The 15,698-nt window shown below is 33.6% G+C and overlaps 1 protein-coding gene across 1 annotated transcript in view; it reads right to left on the bottom strand.

The window, feature by feature from the left end:
• Positions 1–367: 367 nt before the first annotated feature.
• Positions 368–15,698, bottom strand: part of DHX15 (DEAH-box helicase 15) — a 50,820-nt gene continuing 35,489 nt past the window's right edge. Inside the window, exons 7-14 of the mRNA XM_016218224.2 lie at positions 13,951–14,037; positions 12,795–12,944; positions 12,289–12,397; positions 11,585–11,776; positions 8,660–8,782; positions 3,879–4,069; positions 2,137–2,306; positions 368–934 (exon numbers count right to left, since the gene is read on the bottom strand). Coding sequence (XP_016073710.1) covers positions 817–934; positions 2,137–2,306; positions 3,879–4,069; positions 8,660–8,782; positions 11,585–11,776; positions 12,289–12,397; positions 12,795–12,944; positions 13,951–14,037 — 1,140 coding nt within the window. The 3' untranslated portion in view covers positions 368–816. The remainder of the gene's footprint in view (positions 935–2,136; positions 2,307–3,878; positions 4,070–8,659; positions 8,783–11,584; positions 11,777–12,288; positions 12,398–12,794; positions 12,945–13,950; positions 14,038–15,698) is intronic.

Genomic DNA, 15,698 nt, shown 5'->3' with positions numbered 1-15,698 from the left:
AAATGTGGTTAACAAAATAATAAATTATCAGCCTCATGAAATGAACTTTAAGACGAAGCGAAAGCTCTCCTTTCATTATTTTGTCTTCTGGGATCCAATTTTGAATAAAAGCTACATACTTGACCCCATCATATCACATCCTGATTAACCTAACAAAGTGCAAAGCTATGTTTTTAAAAATATTGCTTTAAAGACAGACTACTTTATCTAAAGAGCAGTTCTTGTGGGAAGATGCTAAATATGTAATGAGAGTATACTTACAATTGAAAAAAAACCCCAAAAAACAAAAAAACACACCACACTCTGGAAGAGAAGAAGCCATACCTAAAGAGACTAGAACAAAGATATCAAAGTGCTTTGGCCAAAATTAGTATAAATAGACTTTATTGAAGTCAGTGCCTCTGTACTGAGACAGAAGATTGTGTCTACATAAGCACAAGTTGTAACATTTCACAACTTCTAAAAAGGAATGTCAACAATTACAACGATCATGCATACCATGGTCGATAATCACATTTTAGAAGCATTTTCAACCATTTCTAAAGAAATGCTTATAACATTGTTATATATAGAACTACTTTCAATAAACTGCAAAACATTGATCGACTTTTCCAGTATGAGCTACAGTGTCAACACAAAAGGGAGGCATAAATGTTTAATTTATGAAATCAGAATGGAATATTTACTGTAAAGAAAAATTAAAAAGCTTTCAAATAAAGGCCATTATTGAACCAACGTGAAGAGCACAACTTGAACTTTCAGTCCACTCATCTTTTAAAGCTGTCCTCTGAATCACTTCAGTTCTAAGCACTGGATTCAGTACTGTGAATATTCCTTGGATTGAAGTTTGGCAATGATGCGGTCCAACTGTCTCTTTGCTTCACACTGTGGGAAATTGCTCATGTCATAATATTGAGGGGCAATTTTCACCAACCTGTCCAGAGGAGGGAAAAAATAGAATAGGCATTACTCATTAATAAACTGATTGGTAAAGGCAAATCTACAAATCCACATCAGTGTTAAAATTATAAATGCCTACTCCTTAAAAACACCTCTTTTAGCAATGTGTGATTCTAGTAAGCTGTAAGTTTTCTGATGTTGAAGTACCTATAAACTTAAAAATAAACTCAAGATAAATTAAAAAAAAAAACCAAAAACTTTTATTTACATTAATATAAAGATACTTACTAACATAAAGTGATTCATTTATTCACTCTAGAACACTATTTTAACCAACCTCTCCAAGGTTATAGCAGTACAGATCCTATAAATGAAATATCTTGGTATTCAAATGATTGGATCTTCTCATTTTCAAAGTTTTAATAACTATAAATATAACACTATACCCCAAGGAATACACTTGACTGAAATCTTTTTAATGTTTAGCCATACAATTTTTTCTCAACAAAGTACATAAGATAAAATGGTAATGTCCTATACAATTTAAGTGTCAAAAGTCATAAATCACTGTAGGAAAGGAGCCTCACAATATATAGCAAGTGACATCAACTAAATAAATGCTTTCAGTCCCACCATTCTTGGCTGATGTTTGCCATCATATATTATTGAATGGATTCTGGAAGGGAAAGAAAAAAAAGGAGCCCCACAACTTCCACACACAAAGGGTAGCGGTGGTGGTGCTAATTTTGCTTAAAATAACACAATCAGTTTTGATTACATTTTGTAAAATCAAATATGCTAAGATACAAAGACAGGTATAATTTTTACATTTGCTTAGCTCCCAAAGCACCAACATATAAATAATAAATAGCTGGGAGCCAATTATAATGGGACAGATAAAATATAAAGACTGACTTCTGGAGCCAGGGAATCTGCGTTAATCACAACAGCGCGAGAATGGCTCCAAAAACACTCTTGATCCTAGTCAACTGAAGCTTTTTATATCTGGTTCCAAATCCTGCCCATGCCCATACCAACAATCCTCCTCTCCTCTCAGCAAAGATTGTAAGGGGTAACCATACTATCAGGTCAAAGTCCCTAACTACACACCACCAAAGTATATAGAATACCAAGTTCCCTTAAGAGGGACAGGAAGAACATCTATCCTATAACAAAGTCAGGTTCCATTCTGAGCAAAATGCTAACAAAAGCCAATGAACAAAAGGTGTAGCTTACCATTCTGGCTTGATATCTGTACACGTCCGAATGTAATTCTTTGTTGTAAGAACAAACTCATTATAAAGCACCCATTCAGGCTTGTGGTCAAGAACAGTAGAGGGATGCAACTGAACCACCTGGTTATCTTTCACAGTTAAGTAATGCCCTGTTCGTTCTAAATGTGCCACCTGAAACCAAAACCCAATAAATTAATACACACTGGTTCTGAAGTGCTAGTTACAAAGCAAAAGTGGTATAAAGCTACCTACATATATATATAAAATTAGGAACACACAGGCCTCCCCTTTTGCTTTTTATGCCATGGCTCTTCTTACTTATCACTGTCTGATAAAAGCAGGGATGAGCAAAGTACTGCAGGCCAAATGCAACTCACTGCCTGTTTTTTTAAAGGCTTGTCAGCCAAGAATGGCTCATACATCTTTAAATGATTAGGGGAGGGGATAATCAAAACAAAACAGAACAAACCAATCCAACATTTGATACTGAGGAAAAAAAAATCACATGAATTTTAAATTTCAGTGGCAGGGACGTTTTATTGGACCACGGGCATGCCCATTTGTCCATGGTTGCTTTCTCACTAGAAAAGCAGGCACAGCCTAGTAGTTAGATTCAACAGGGATCCGACGTGTCCAGAAAGCCTGCTATATATACTATCAGGCCCTTTTCCCTGCCAAAGACTATCTGAGTGGATTCTAAATGTCACCTATTTAGCAGCAGGTGACAACTATAGAGATGAACAATTACTAGAAGATTTACATTTAAGATAAAAAATAAAGAGTAAAAAATAAAGAGTAAAAAAAGGAGAAGCAAAAAAGCAAGGTACTATAATGCATGCCCATTTTATAAGAAATTTAAATCTTAAGAGAAAATTAGAAATCCATAATGCTTGAATATAGCTTTGTCCATATTCTTTGAATTAAAAGCCAGTTTAAGAACATGTGATAAAGAAGCTAGTGTACACTAGTATATATTACAAATATAATTAAGAGCCTGGAGAATCTTCATACTGAACTCTACTATTCATACCTAACTCTAATAAACATAAAATCTTAAAATAATAAATGTCCACTAAATTTGCCTAAAAAGTTTCACTTCAGTTCCTATGGCCTCCACATAGCACACTTAAAACTATTCCATCTTTATTACTTAGCTCAAAAGTAACACATTTTTGGCTTTTGTAACACAAAATGTCTGTTATAATACCAATGATCACTATAGAACTGTGAATGAAATATACTGTTTGAGTATTTGAATTCTGGAGTGATCAGTTACTACATAAAGAGAAAAGTGAACTATACTTCTGGATCCACCCAGACGACTGTTTCCTTTTAGTACCCTGTAACAATTATATATCTCCAATGGAGATCTAGATTCAAGGAAACTTTTAATACATTTACCAAGGGTTGAAATTTATATTGAGGAAATAGCTGCTAATACCACCTGAAAATGGACAACATATCCATTTGGTATAAATACTCCTTTAATAAAAAAGTAATTCTAAAATTGATTTTTACCTAACTGAATTGGTAACTTGCCATTTAGGGAATTTGTTATTCATTAGACACATAAAATGTCTTAGTATATTAGTTCATTTGAGAATTTAGACATAACATTTAAGATCAATATTCATAGGCTTTCTTGAACTGACTTTTTGTGTTTAAGTGGATTCCAAGGACTATTATAGGAAGTAAACAATATTATGTAAATATTTATTTTGTATTACTGTATTATTCACATACCTGCATAAAATAACCAGTAACCAAAGCTTTTCTTATATTAATATAATAGTCCCTGCTTGTAAAGTCAGTACTTCGACGAGGCAAATTAAATCTGTCCATAATTCGTGATAGCTGCTGGCGTACATTATCTGCTGACATCAGGGACCTGTAGTTAATGAAGTTGTCATAACACCACTGAACAGATTCATGATCTACAAAGTTGAAGGGGAAAAAAAAGAAGGGACATGAATCATCCAAAAGGTCTATCATCTAATTAAAAAGGAAAGTTGTTATAAAGAGTATAAGCTAAATAATCCAGAAAGGGGATTTACCCAAATCATCTTTATAAATGAATCACAACATTATCAACTTGACTAAAAATCTGTAGGGTTTTAGGCTATTGGATGATGAAACAATGATTTTTGAATAAACCTTTTTTAATGAATTGTTTCCAATTCATGGTCTAAGGGGGGAGGGTAGAAGGAATTTGGTAAAATGCCATGTCTTTCTCATTTTCTTTTTAAAAAATGTTTTTGATTTTTCGAGAGGAACAGAGAGGGAGAGAGAGAAACATGGATTGGTTGTCTCCCTTATGCACCCTGACCAGGGGATCAAACCCGTGACCTTTCGGGAGATGGGACGGTGCTCAACCAACTGAACCACACTGGCCAGGGTGTCCTCGTTTTCCAAGAAAAGACAACCTTAGATGTTCAAATTCAATTTAAAAGTTGTAACAGTGAATTTTAAATTACTGTGTATTTTTTCTTTATGCCTGAGGTAGAGGACCCAAAACTTTAAAGTCGGTTGTTTTGTTGTTGTTTTTAAACTAAGATTATATGTTTATTTGGAGAAGCCTTGAAGAAGGGCTGATTATTTTTTAAATAATTTTTTCTTTTCAATGACATCCAATACTCTATTAGTTTCAGGCGGACACCCCAGTGATTAGACATTATGTAACTTACTGAGTGATCATCCTGATAAATCTCCTACTCGTCGGACACCATCTGTACTGCCTATGCTGTACTGTACATCCCCATGATTATTCTTTAACAACCAATCTGCACTTCTTAATCCCTCCACCCAATTGTGAACCATGTACCTCTTAGTGTTGGACAGAGTTTAAAATGCAAGTGATAAAGTTACAAGGCTGTCCAGAACCCCCACTCATAAAGCACTTCCAAGTAATTTTGCTCCAGATATTTACTGTCAAAGGAATTTCCCCAGTGATGAATCCTTGACAAAGGTCCCACTAATCCGTTGCTCATCTAAGAACTCAAGCTGTAGCACAATGTAAAATATACAGTAACATCTTTATGTACCAAAGATAATCACAAGGAGGCCCTTTGAAAACTAAACCTAAGAGGGCCATTGTGAAATGGAGAGAAGGGTGGGGCCTAAAAATTGGAGGTGTGGTGATCCTTCTCCAGCTACTGTGATATACATGAATCTCTGGCATATTCTTTTCTCCTTGGTTTTAGAATTCTATCAATTATAAGATTCATTTTCTTAATAGATTTTCAGAGAAACAATAGATATATTAATAAATGTTTACCTACTACAAAATGCAGCCACATTTCGTGAACAGAATGGGTGGGTAGGGAGGTAGTAAAATGGATCTTTAAATTGAAGAAATGTGTTAAAATGGCCATTAATTAACTCATTTAGAATGAGAACTAAAAGGTACCCATCTGAACTTACTGACATTTAAAATAAAGCGCTGAATATCTTTAAGATGAAACAGAGAGAAAGTATGCTTTAGAGATGTTTTTGCTTAAGCTGAAAGGCAATGAAAATGTCAAAACTAAGACAATAAAAATGGGAACTTATAAAAAGTGTTGACTGCACTCTGGAGTGCAGCTTTTCTGAGGTTCTAAAGTTTTAGAATACACAAGAGTAACAAAAGAACAACTTTAAGTTGTCAAGATATACAGAACTATCAGATATTATTTATCTAAACTTGTGAGAAATAATTTGATAAATGGAAGGGATAAAATTAAAAAACAGAAATATTTTCTTAAAGTAATTCTAGGTATATATTTCTTACCAATATGGTAAACTATACTTAAGATCTAAAGCCAAACAATTTCAGAGTGAAATCACACACACACACTTCAGAGAAATTAAGGTGTTGCAAAGTAACTCAAATCAAGTTGTTTTTCAAGTGTTATTTAAACAAATAGTATGAAGATGAATTTTAGCTTTACTATGTAATCAACCACTGTATCTAATAAAATAGGTCCTCTTGACTAATTAGAAATATATTTGCTGTTTTTCAAATATACTTATTGTTTCAATTAATTACACAACATAGCATCATTTAGAAATCATGAGTGAAAACAGTACAAATTCAATAGCTATGAAATAACCAAACAGATCTAGAAGTTAGATAGTAGCACTAATGAGTGGATGCTACAATTCTAGTTCATGACATTCCTCTGCTATTCCTATTTAGGAGTAGAAAAAGCTTTTACACACACACACACACACACACACACACACACACACACACACACACACACACACACAGACACACACACACACACACACACACACACACACACACACACACACACACACACACACACACACACACACACACACACACACACACACTGTTCCAGTATTTAGAAAAAGCTTTTACACACACACACACACACACACACACACACACACACACACACACACACACACACACACACACTGTTCCAGTATTTTCACAGAAATCTCCTAAGTATGAATGAAGAACAAACATTATTTAGTAATGTTGTCATTTTCAAATCTTTAAGTTCCTAATCTCATATATTACACTGTCACATTTATATTTAAAAGCAAAATACAGTTCTAACATCAATCCTAAATTTCACTTTCATAACAAAATTATTATATCCAAATAGGCTGCTGTGCTACTACTTATCAAAAGCTTAAATGACAAAATACAATTTCTTAATTTTAAAAGAATTAAAGTATCTTGTGAGAGTAATAGGCTAAAGAAACTGCTCCTTTAGAAATCTTAATTTCCACTTAAAACAGTATCTTAGTATTATGAAAAGATTTTGAGAACCACAATGGAAGTGAATCTGTTCCTTCTCAAGGCCTTCCCTTTACAGCAGCTGTCAGTCTGAGTAGGTGATGTGTCTGATGGTCACACAGTATCAACCAGTATGACACAGCTTGGCACACAACAGGAACTGTCCCTGAAAGGATAGTCTCTAACATTAAGCACTGAAAATACTTTAGGCACAAGAAAGACAAAATAAATGCCTGAAGCAACTATGTACTGACTTTCACCTCTTGGATTTTCATTTACCTCCCTTACCTGCCCCAAATTTGTTAGACTGGGCAGAAAAGGGTTTCACACTTTTTTTCCACCTGATGTCATTCTATTGAACTAATACCAGGGTTCACAGGTAAACCATGGATGTGAGTACCTTGGCTGCTATGCTCTCTGTTCTACATACTGGCCCTCCAGCACTTTTTGGACCCTGAGATGAATAAATTCACCACCACTTCTACAGAGTGTGCCAAAGTCAAGACTATTTTAGAAGTGTCAATAGAATTATCATGAGGTAATAGAAATGAGTTACAAATAAAACACAAGGTGCAAAATGTGAACACCAATGTTATAAATTAAAAATCTAACTTATTAGCAGAAGCCACAAACTCAGAGTGACTGAGAACCCCAACATTTTGGTAAAGGTGATGATGAACAGTAGGACTGTCTTTGATCCTACATTGTCCAACAGGTTAGCTTGCAGATACGTAGAAATCAAAACACTTTCTGGGACTGTGCAGTTATTTCTGTATTTTTCCTCTTTTGAGTTTTCCTCTCATTTAATTTTATAAATGGTGCATTCCAACAGCATCTAGCAATAATTTATTATTACTGTTTCCTCAATTTCAAATAACTGTAAAATGCTTCCATGTCATTAAATATTCCCTGAAAACATGATTTAAAGCTGGAATATCATGTGACTATAGCATAAATCATTAAATCACCTGTCTATTAGTGAGCATTTAGGTAGTTTCCCCCTTCCTTTTTTAACTATCATAAATAATTCTGGGACATAATCATATGTGATCTGTGCCCACAGGATACTAAAAGATAATATCTTGGTCAAAGAGTATGGACTTCTTAAGGTTCTTGACAACATAAGATCTATTGCTTTTCACAAAGACAACAATTTATATTCCCACATCTGTTGTAGATTTTTCCACTAAACCCACTTGTACACAGCTGATTTTTTTTAACCTTTGCCAATTACACAGGTAAGAAAATGGTAACTTAATAATAATGCACTTCTTGAAAAGTTGAACTTTGTTCCTCGTGGGATTTTACAACTATCTGTAGCCTAAGAACAGTCATTTGTAAATATTTGTTGCCCATTTTTCTATTGTTAGTTTTATTTTTATGTAAAAGCACTTTTATTAGTAAAAATATTAGATAGTAATGATTCTGCAAATGATACATAACTATTTATTAAAAAATGCAAAATGTATGGAAATAAACAGAGGGAAGTATATAAAAATTCTGTATGTTTGAGGCAAATTTTATACAAATATTTCATTCTTATTGCCCTGTATTTTCCAGTTTTCTGTAATTGGTGCCCAACCTCCCTAAAAGCAAAAGTTTAAAAAAAAACCCATCAACTTCTATCTTAAATGTTGATCAGGAGTTTCTTCTAAAAAGTACCTCTAGATTTCCAATGTAAAGTTGCCCCAAGTACATGAAAGTGAAATGAAGAAATATATGATGCACGTGACATTTGGACAAAAGGAGTGCCTTTAATTGGTTTTACACTTACTTTGTTTAAAAGCGTGGTAGACATTCAGCAGTGTCAGATGATCTCCATCTATGTGGGCAAATCTCATCTTGGCCTCATCCGCGGCTTTCTTGGCCTCCGTGGGGCGAACAAAACACTGTGGGACTAAACAAGGTTGGTATGGGCCCAACACAAACGCCCATATCGATGAGTCACGCATTCACAGATAGAGGAACAAGGCCTAGCTAGGTCAGTTCACAGAGCATAGGGCAGGGCAGGATGGCCTCCAACTGCATCTTGGACTGTACTACCTTGATTTGGTACATCAACACCTAACCACATCTGTAAGACAAGAGGGTTTCAAAGCTACAGAGTACCTGATTATTTTAACTAGATCTAAAAGTAGGCATCAAAACAGCTATTCTGAAGGCCATCAAGATACTAGAAAGCTCAACTTATTTCAAAAACCAGTGCTGATAGCTCTACCAATAACCAGAATTATGGTGTCAATAGCCTTTTAGCTACATGTAATTTTTCAAAAGGCCATCCACTGAATCTACTGAATGGCTATGAAAATTATGAAGCTACACTTGCCCACTGCAGGGCTAAAGGCCACTTTCCAACCAGTCTACTACCACATTTCTACTGTAATTTTTCCCTAGTGCTGTGGCTATTACCAACTGGTGGGTATCACTATTAGCACCGGTGAGCAGAAGCATACGTAACATAAAAAATATCATGAAATCTTGGGTTTTGATGATAGCAGTAGTGGTGGAAGGTTAAACCGCCTCTGAATTAAGAAAATTCAAAAAGGCTGGGATATTCAGCCTAGCTTTCCAGCATTTTAATAAAAAGATTAGTAAAGTGCCAAGGTAAAAAAAAAAAAAAAAAAAAGTTATTTAAATCAAAACCTCAATATAAAAGCAAAATCCAGTATTTAAAAAGTTGACAATTAGTCTGAAACAGTCATTATTTCAAGGGTCATCAAAATATGTAACTACAGTATTTGTTTAGAGCCTCAATATTAATTCACATAAAACTTTAAGTTGTTACAAAGCGTGCACTACATTTTTTGAAATACAACTTTCCTTAATTCACTTTAGCAATTCCATAGTCATAAAAGCAATATGAAAATAAAAATACTTAACAGCTTGGGACTCTGTAAACACATTTTTAAAGCTGTTAAAACCTTGTCAATTCAAATAAATTATCTGTTCAAATAGAAGATAATGGGAATAAGTGACAATGAAATCATATACAGTATCAAATTACTCTTTCCCATACAGTTTCCCCTTTAAAAAGATGCCAAAGAAGCCAAAGAGAGACAATGACACATGATCACAGTAAATATTAAGTCTTGCTTAATGTGACTGAAGCAAGGTAATTCATTAGCGTACAGAAATCTCAGATGGTTGTGACAGTTAACGTGAACGAGCTACCAGTTAGTGGGAGTAAGGAGCACTGCCCGACGGGACTTGCACTATAAACTTCAGGAACTATTTAAATGGAAAACAAAGTATTCCAAGCTCAGCAAGCTTTTTGTTCCATGACTTCTTCCTCACCTTTCAGCATTTCCCCCCACAAATGCCATGCTTAATAACTGTTGCACATAAGTATTCACTCCCTTAACGTGAAGAGGATGACCAGTAAGTCCTATGTTTTGTAGAACTCCTATTACAAATAAGACACGTAGTTGGAAGATTTCAACTGCATCACAATGACCAATTTTTTAAGGGACTAATATTCTAAACTCAAACAATGGTAACTGTATGCCTGATAAGAGAACTAGGAAAAACAAAAACTGGGTAGGTAACAATAAATACACAAACAATCTGTTAACTCTTGTCCTGCACTTTATCTAAAAACTAAAATCTTGGGATAAGCACACTGGGAGAATCTAACAAACAACATATAATAAGAAAGGCAGACAACAACCTACCACCACCTCCGCAAGTGAGACTACAATTTAATTAAAATGATTTAATATACTGCCCTGCCCATCTGCTCTGAGTCTGATCAGTCATAACTCTGCAAAAACATTTTAGCTAGTTCTTAGATAAAAAAAATTCACACCATTAAAATATACCATAGATCTAAACTAGGCCAAAATTTTTGTAATTAGAAAATTTTTCAACTTATTAATTCCATAAGATTTTGAACTATTTGAGGCATTAAGTTATAATTAAGACCAATAAACCGCTCCATGACTAGAAGTCAATTCTCCCCAGTACTAAAACTAGTAAAATAAATACTCCTATGTTTAGCTAAAACAATCAGTGTACCTTTGTACGTTAACATTTCTTCTTTTTGGAAAATGTAATTTCCAAGTTACGACTCAATTGTGGATTAAGCTTTACTGCTACTAAACAGCACTATTTATTCAGGTTAATGTTCCAATTTTCAAAATTAACAATCTTATCTCCCTTGTATATATCTTTTATCAAGCGTCTGTCTTCCATTGTAAAAGAATTATCAGGTTAGATTTTAAGCCTAAAATTATACATTACTACTTCTATTTATTTGATACTAAGCTTGAAATTCATCTTTGACTGCCACTGAAATATGTATGTATGCAAGTAGAAAAAGTTTACTTTAAATGATAGTTTAGGATTGTCTCAGGCTGACTTTATAGTGTGAAGTACTAGAACAAAGTTCTTCTTGTACTGTCAGTAATAAAGCGCAAAGAACTCAGTTACAACTGTGTTCAGACTTATTTTTTTCTTATTTCAATTTTTATTTGCACTGAAGACAGCCAATGGTTTTACTATATTTTGTGCACAAGAACTTACTTTTCTAAATACTATGTCATTATGAAGCTATTTACAAGATATTTAGGAAACAAAATGAGTTCCTTAAAACCATCTATAAAATCCACTATCATACTAAATATTAAAAAGTAAAGCCAAAAGTGAAGTCCACCCAAACTTTGAAGAGCTGGGTTTTTTTTAGTTCCTTTCCCTCTATTACCTGACAACATAGCAGTAATAGATAGGACCTCATTAGAACAGTTGTAGTCACAACTTGCAATAACCATTTTAGCGAGCTGTGGATCTAGAGGAAACTCTGCCATCATCGATCCCAATTCAGTCAAATCTCCATCATCATTTAAAGCAGCCAGATAATTCAAAAGTTCTAGGGCTCTCATCAGAGTTTCAGGAGCTAGGGGGAAAAGGTAATCTATTAGACAAGTTGCCTGCGGCAAGCAAAAGCGTGACAAAGTACAAAGTATTATAAGCAGTCTTATTTTTCACTCTATAGTTGACCAAACTAAAAACTCAAATTGTCATCAAATTCAATTACAGAGATCTAGCAAACAATGGATCATACAAAATTACAAAACTTTCCTGTTTAGTAGTTAAAATAGTCATCTTTGTAAGTAACTGTTCATTCAACAATGTGTTCATGAAACTATTTTTCCTAAAAAATAAATTAGAAAATTTCTCACATTTTCATTCCTAGTCAGTAATTCCCAGAATAATTTAGCTATTCTGAAGGGGGAAAAATTTGATTCATATAATTGTCACTCTTAGTTTTAACGCTAACACACAGGACTTATTTTGATGCTTACTGGAAGAAAAGGTAAAATGTTTTTAATGTATGTACTAAACAGGATACAGAGAAAGAGATCCAATTTTGGTTAAGATTTGATGAAAAATGCTGAGAATTCGTACCTGGTGGGTCCATAAAATCAAAATGCACCAAATCATCAATACCAAGTTTCTTCAACTGTAACACAACTGATCCTAAATTAGAACGCAAAATCTCAGGATAGGTGTTATCCTAGCAAAAAACAAAAATGTTTGTTCTGTGTTAAATATTACTTAATCCTTTTGCTCCAGAAAACAAAACATATCTATTCTCTGCCTCCTTAGCTATTTACTTTGGCACTGAATTCTACACCACTGACTCAGATGAGAAAAATACTTATAGAATAGACTTGAAAGGAATCACTTTCTATGAACTATCTTTATAGGATTCTAAGTGTCACTGCTGCTGTCCACCTTAAATTTAAACTGTAACAACAGTTGCATTGCTAGATTACACCATAATCTGACTCAGGAAAAAAACTCAGGAGTTTACGGTGCCAAAAGGCAAGATGAACTCAATGAAGCAATTTTCTTCCGGTAACAAATTCAGCTTAACCTTCCAAACAGGAAGGATACAGTAAACCTCTTACCTGCATTTCTGTTTTATAAGCTTTCTCTGTGTAAAGTCTGAAGCATTTTCCAGGTCTGGTACGTCCAGCACGACCAGCCCTTTGTTGGGCTGAAGCTTTACTAATAGCTGTCACCAAAAGGGACTCAACTCTGATTCGAGGATTGTACACCTATTAGAAGGGAAATAACAGAAGAATGATTCTTCAATTAAACACAAAACTGTGATTTACAGAAGTGCCCAAAGCCCACACCTAATCCCAAAATAAACATATTATTAATGACCACCACAAATCGTGCCCTTAGAAACAGAACCTCTCATCCTTTGCCATAATGTTTTTTCTGCTATTCTGATTCCATCATTCTCAAACACTCAAGCTAACATGGAAAAGCTCTTATCTAACACAGACCACCTTTACCCTTTTGAATTTAAAATAATTGAGATTATCTCTGTAATTAATTCTACCAGTTTTACCTTGCTTTTATACAGTGGATAGTGCTGAAGACTCCTGCCTGAAAAGAACCTGTCAATTCCAACACCTAATATTCAAAGTGGGCATCAAGAAAAATATTTTAAACTTGGACCAGAAGTCAGTTACATGCTTTCAGTTTAAAGGGAAAGTTTTCCATCAAAAATATGAATACTATGTACAATGATTCTCTCAATCATACCTATAAAATGTAACCAAAGATCTTTGAATAATAAAACATACAAATATTTATTGAGTAGTCACTTCATTTGGCAAAATGCTTGGTATTCAGTACCGTTAAACTAGAGATTAACACAATACCTTTGTTCAAATACTATGTGTGTCACATAATAGAAATTAATTTAGTTGATAAGTAACTGATCTGCAGGGATGATAATCCTGTACTATTACTACCCCCATATTCCTTAAATAAACGTACAAAACAAAACACTCACCATTATATAGAAACAAAGAAAATGAAACCTTTAAAAGAAGTAAGACTTTAAAAAATCCTGAGATTAAACATTAAACATGGGCTTAATTTGTGAGAGCCAGAGAGAACACAAAGGGTTCATACAGCAGTCGTCTAAAAACCATAAACAAAAATAATTCTAAACAGTAAATTTTAGCCAATAAATGAGTAGCTAGTAACTACTGTTAAGCTAACACTAATTTATAAAATATACGACTATCATACTAAAATAAGTACCTTTTGTTTGGCAAATCCAGGATCAATCACAAATACTACACCATCTATTGTCAAAGAAGTCTCCGCAATGTTAGTTGACACAACTACCTGTTTAAAAATAAACAGTACATGTTTTATTACAAGTAAAATTCAAATGAAAGTAAGATTAGCCATTAACTTTCCCTAACATCAAATCAATCCAGTAAATAAACTTGAAATAAGGTTTGCTCTTCAATGGCCAATGCTATAAAAAAACTAATATTTAAGAATTCAAAATTTCATTTACCTCATTATAGGACTTCCTTTTTCAACAAAATCTAATACATTTTGAATATTCAAATAGAAACAAAGCATAAAAAGAAAAACATCAATAAAGCAATATAAGTTTACTGCGCACTTATCTCCCTGATAAAAACACTCCTTGGTTAATATCCAACTCCACACATGTACATCTTTCTACAGTTTCAAGCATTACCGAAGGAAAATTTTCTATCACCAAAACTCAGCACTTTAAACAGAATGGCACATGTGGGTAAAATCTCAAATTAGAATCCAAGAATAGACAGATCATGAGAATCAAATGTAGATGTTTGGAAAAGTATACAATCTCCAGAAGGATGACATGTAATGTATCACTGCACACAAAACAATTAATAAGACTCAGATGAACTTTTTATTAAAGCACTTATGTTCCGTACCAATAGCTTGCTTTTTTGTGTGTTTTTATTTTATTTTAGGTATACAGAAAAATCAGCTATTTGTATGGACAACATTAGTGAAAACTAAATAAAATCGAAGAATAGCTGCTAGATTTTAATAACGCCAAATCTATAATGCACCAATTATGTCTTAGTGAAAAGATACTTAGAAGTGATCTATTGATGAGCAAACTTTAATGCATGTACAAAAATACTGTAGCTGTAGCTTAAAGTCAGATACTTGAATAAACAAGCATTATCAAAACAGGCAAAAATATCTATCCCCTCACATAAATAAATACATGTTTTGCATTTTCAACCTTTCTTAATCATTAAAAACATGAAATAGTTCACCATTAGTGTTATGTCAAAAGTCTACATAAAAATAAGTAACTATTTGTAAAAGGAATGCTAGTTAAGTCCCCAGATGGCCATAAAACATTATCTTTAATATAGGCAACATTTAAAAATTTTAATACTAAAAGGCTTTTGTTAGTTTTACTACAAATCAAACTCTATTTTACATAAATACAATGAGGAATAACAAATAAGGCACTACCTTACAAAAGGTATCCAACAAATATAAACTAATACAGAATTACAATTATTTGGTGAAACTTTAAAAACTGTATTAAATATTCTTTGTTCCAAACCTTTCAATGCATATTATATTCTATTGTTAGCTATTATCCTTTTATTAGAACAAAGTACATAAGCAATTTAACAAAAAAATGAATCAGATGTTTTCTTTTACACAATTGAAAACAGAAAGTAAATCCCTAAATGTTCCTATGTAATCTTAAATTAACTGTGAATATCAATCAGGGACAGTAAACACTCTTGAATGAAAGTTCCAGTCTAGTAACCGGCACAGTGGTGTTTAATTAATAAATTCATGATAGAAGAATCAAACATCGGCCTCTAGTCCTTTGTTTGATAAGGAGACAGGATATTATTAAAGCTGTGGCATCTGTTAAAAAGAATAGAAAAATAGCAACTGACTGCCAGTTTTTCCTGTTCTGGTATCCACCACTTTCCCTCATAGAATCTGTGTGAGCCCTAATTCTTACC

This window comes from Miniopterus natalensis, chromosome 1 (assembly GCF_054644295.1).
Source record: "Miniopterus natalensis isolate mMinNat1 chromosome 1, mMinNat1.hap1, whole genome shotgun sequence".
In the NCBI taxonomy this organism is placed as follows: domain Eukaryota; kingdom Metazoa; phylum Chordata; class Mammalia; order Chiroptera; family Miniopteridae; genus Miniopterus; species Miniopterus natalensis.
This window is presented reverse-complemented; position numbering and strand designations above follow the sequence as displayed.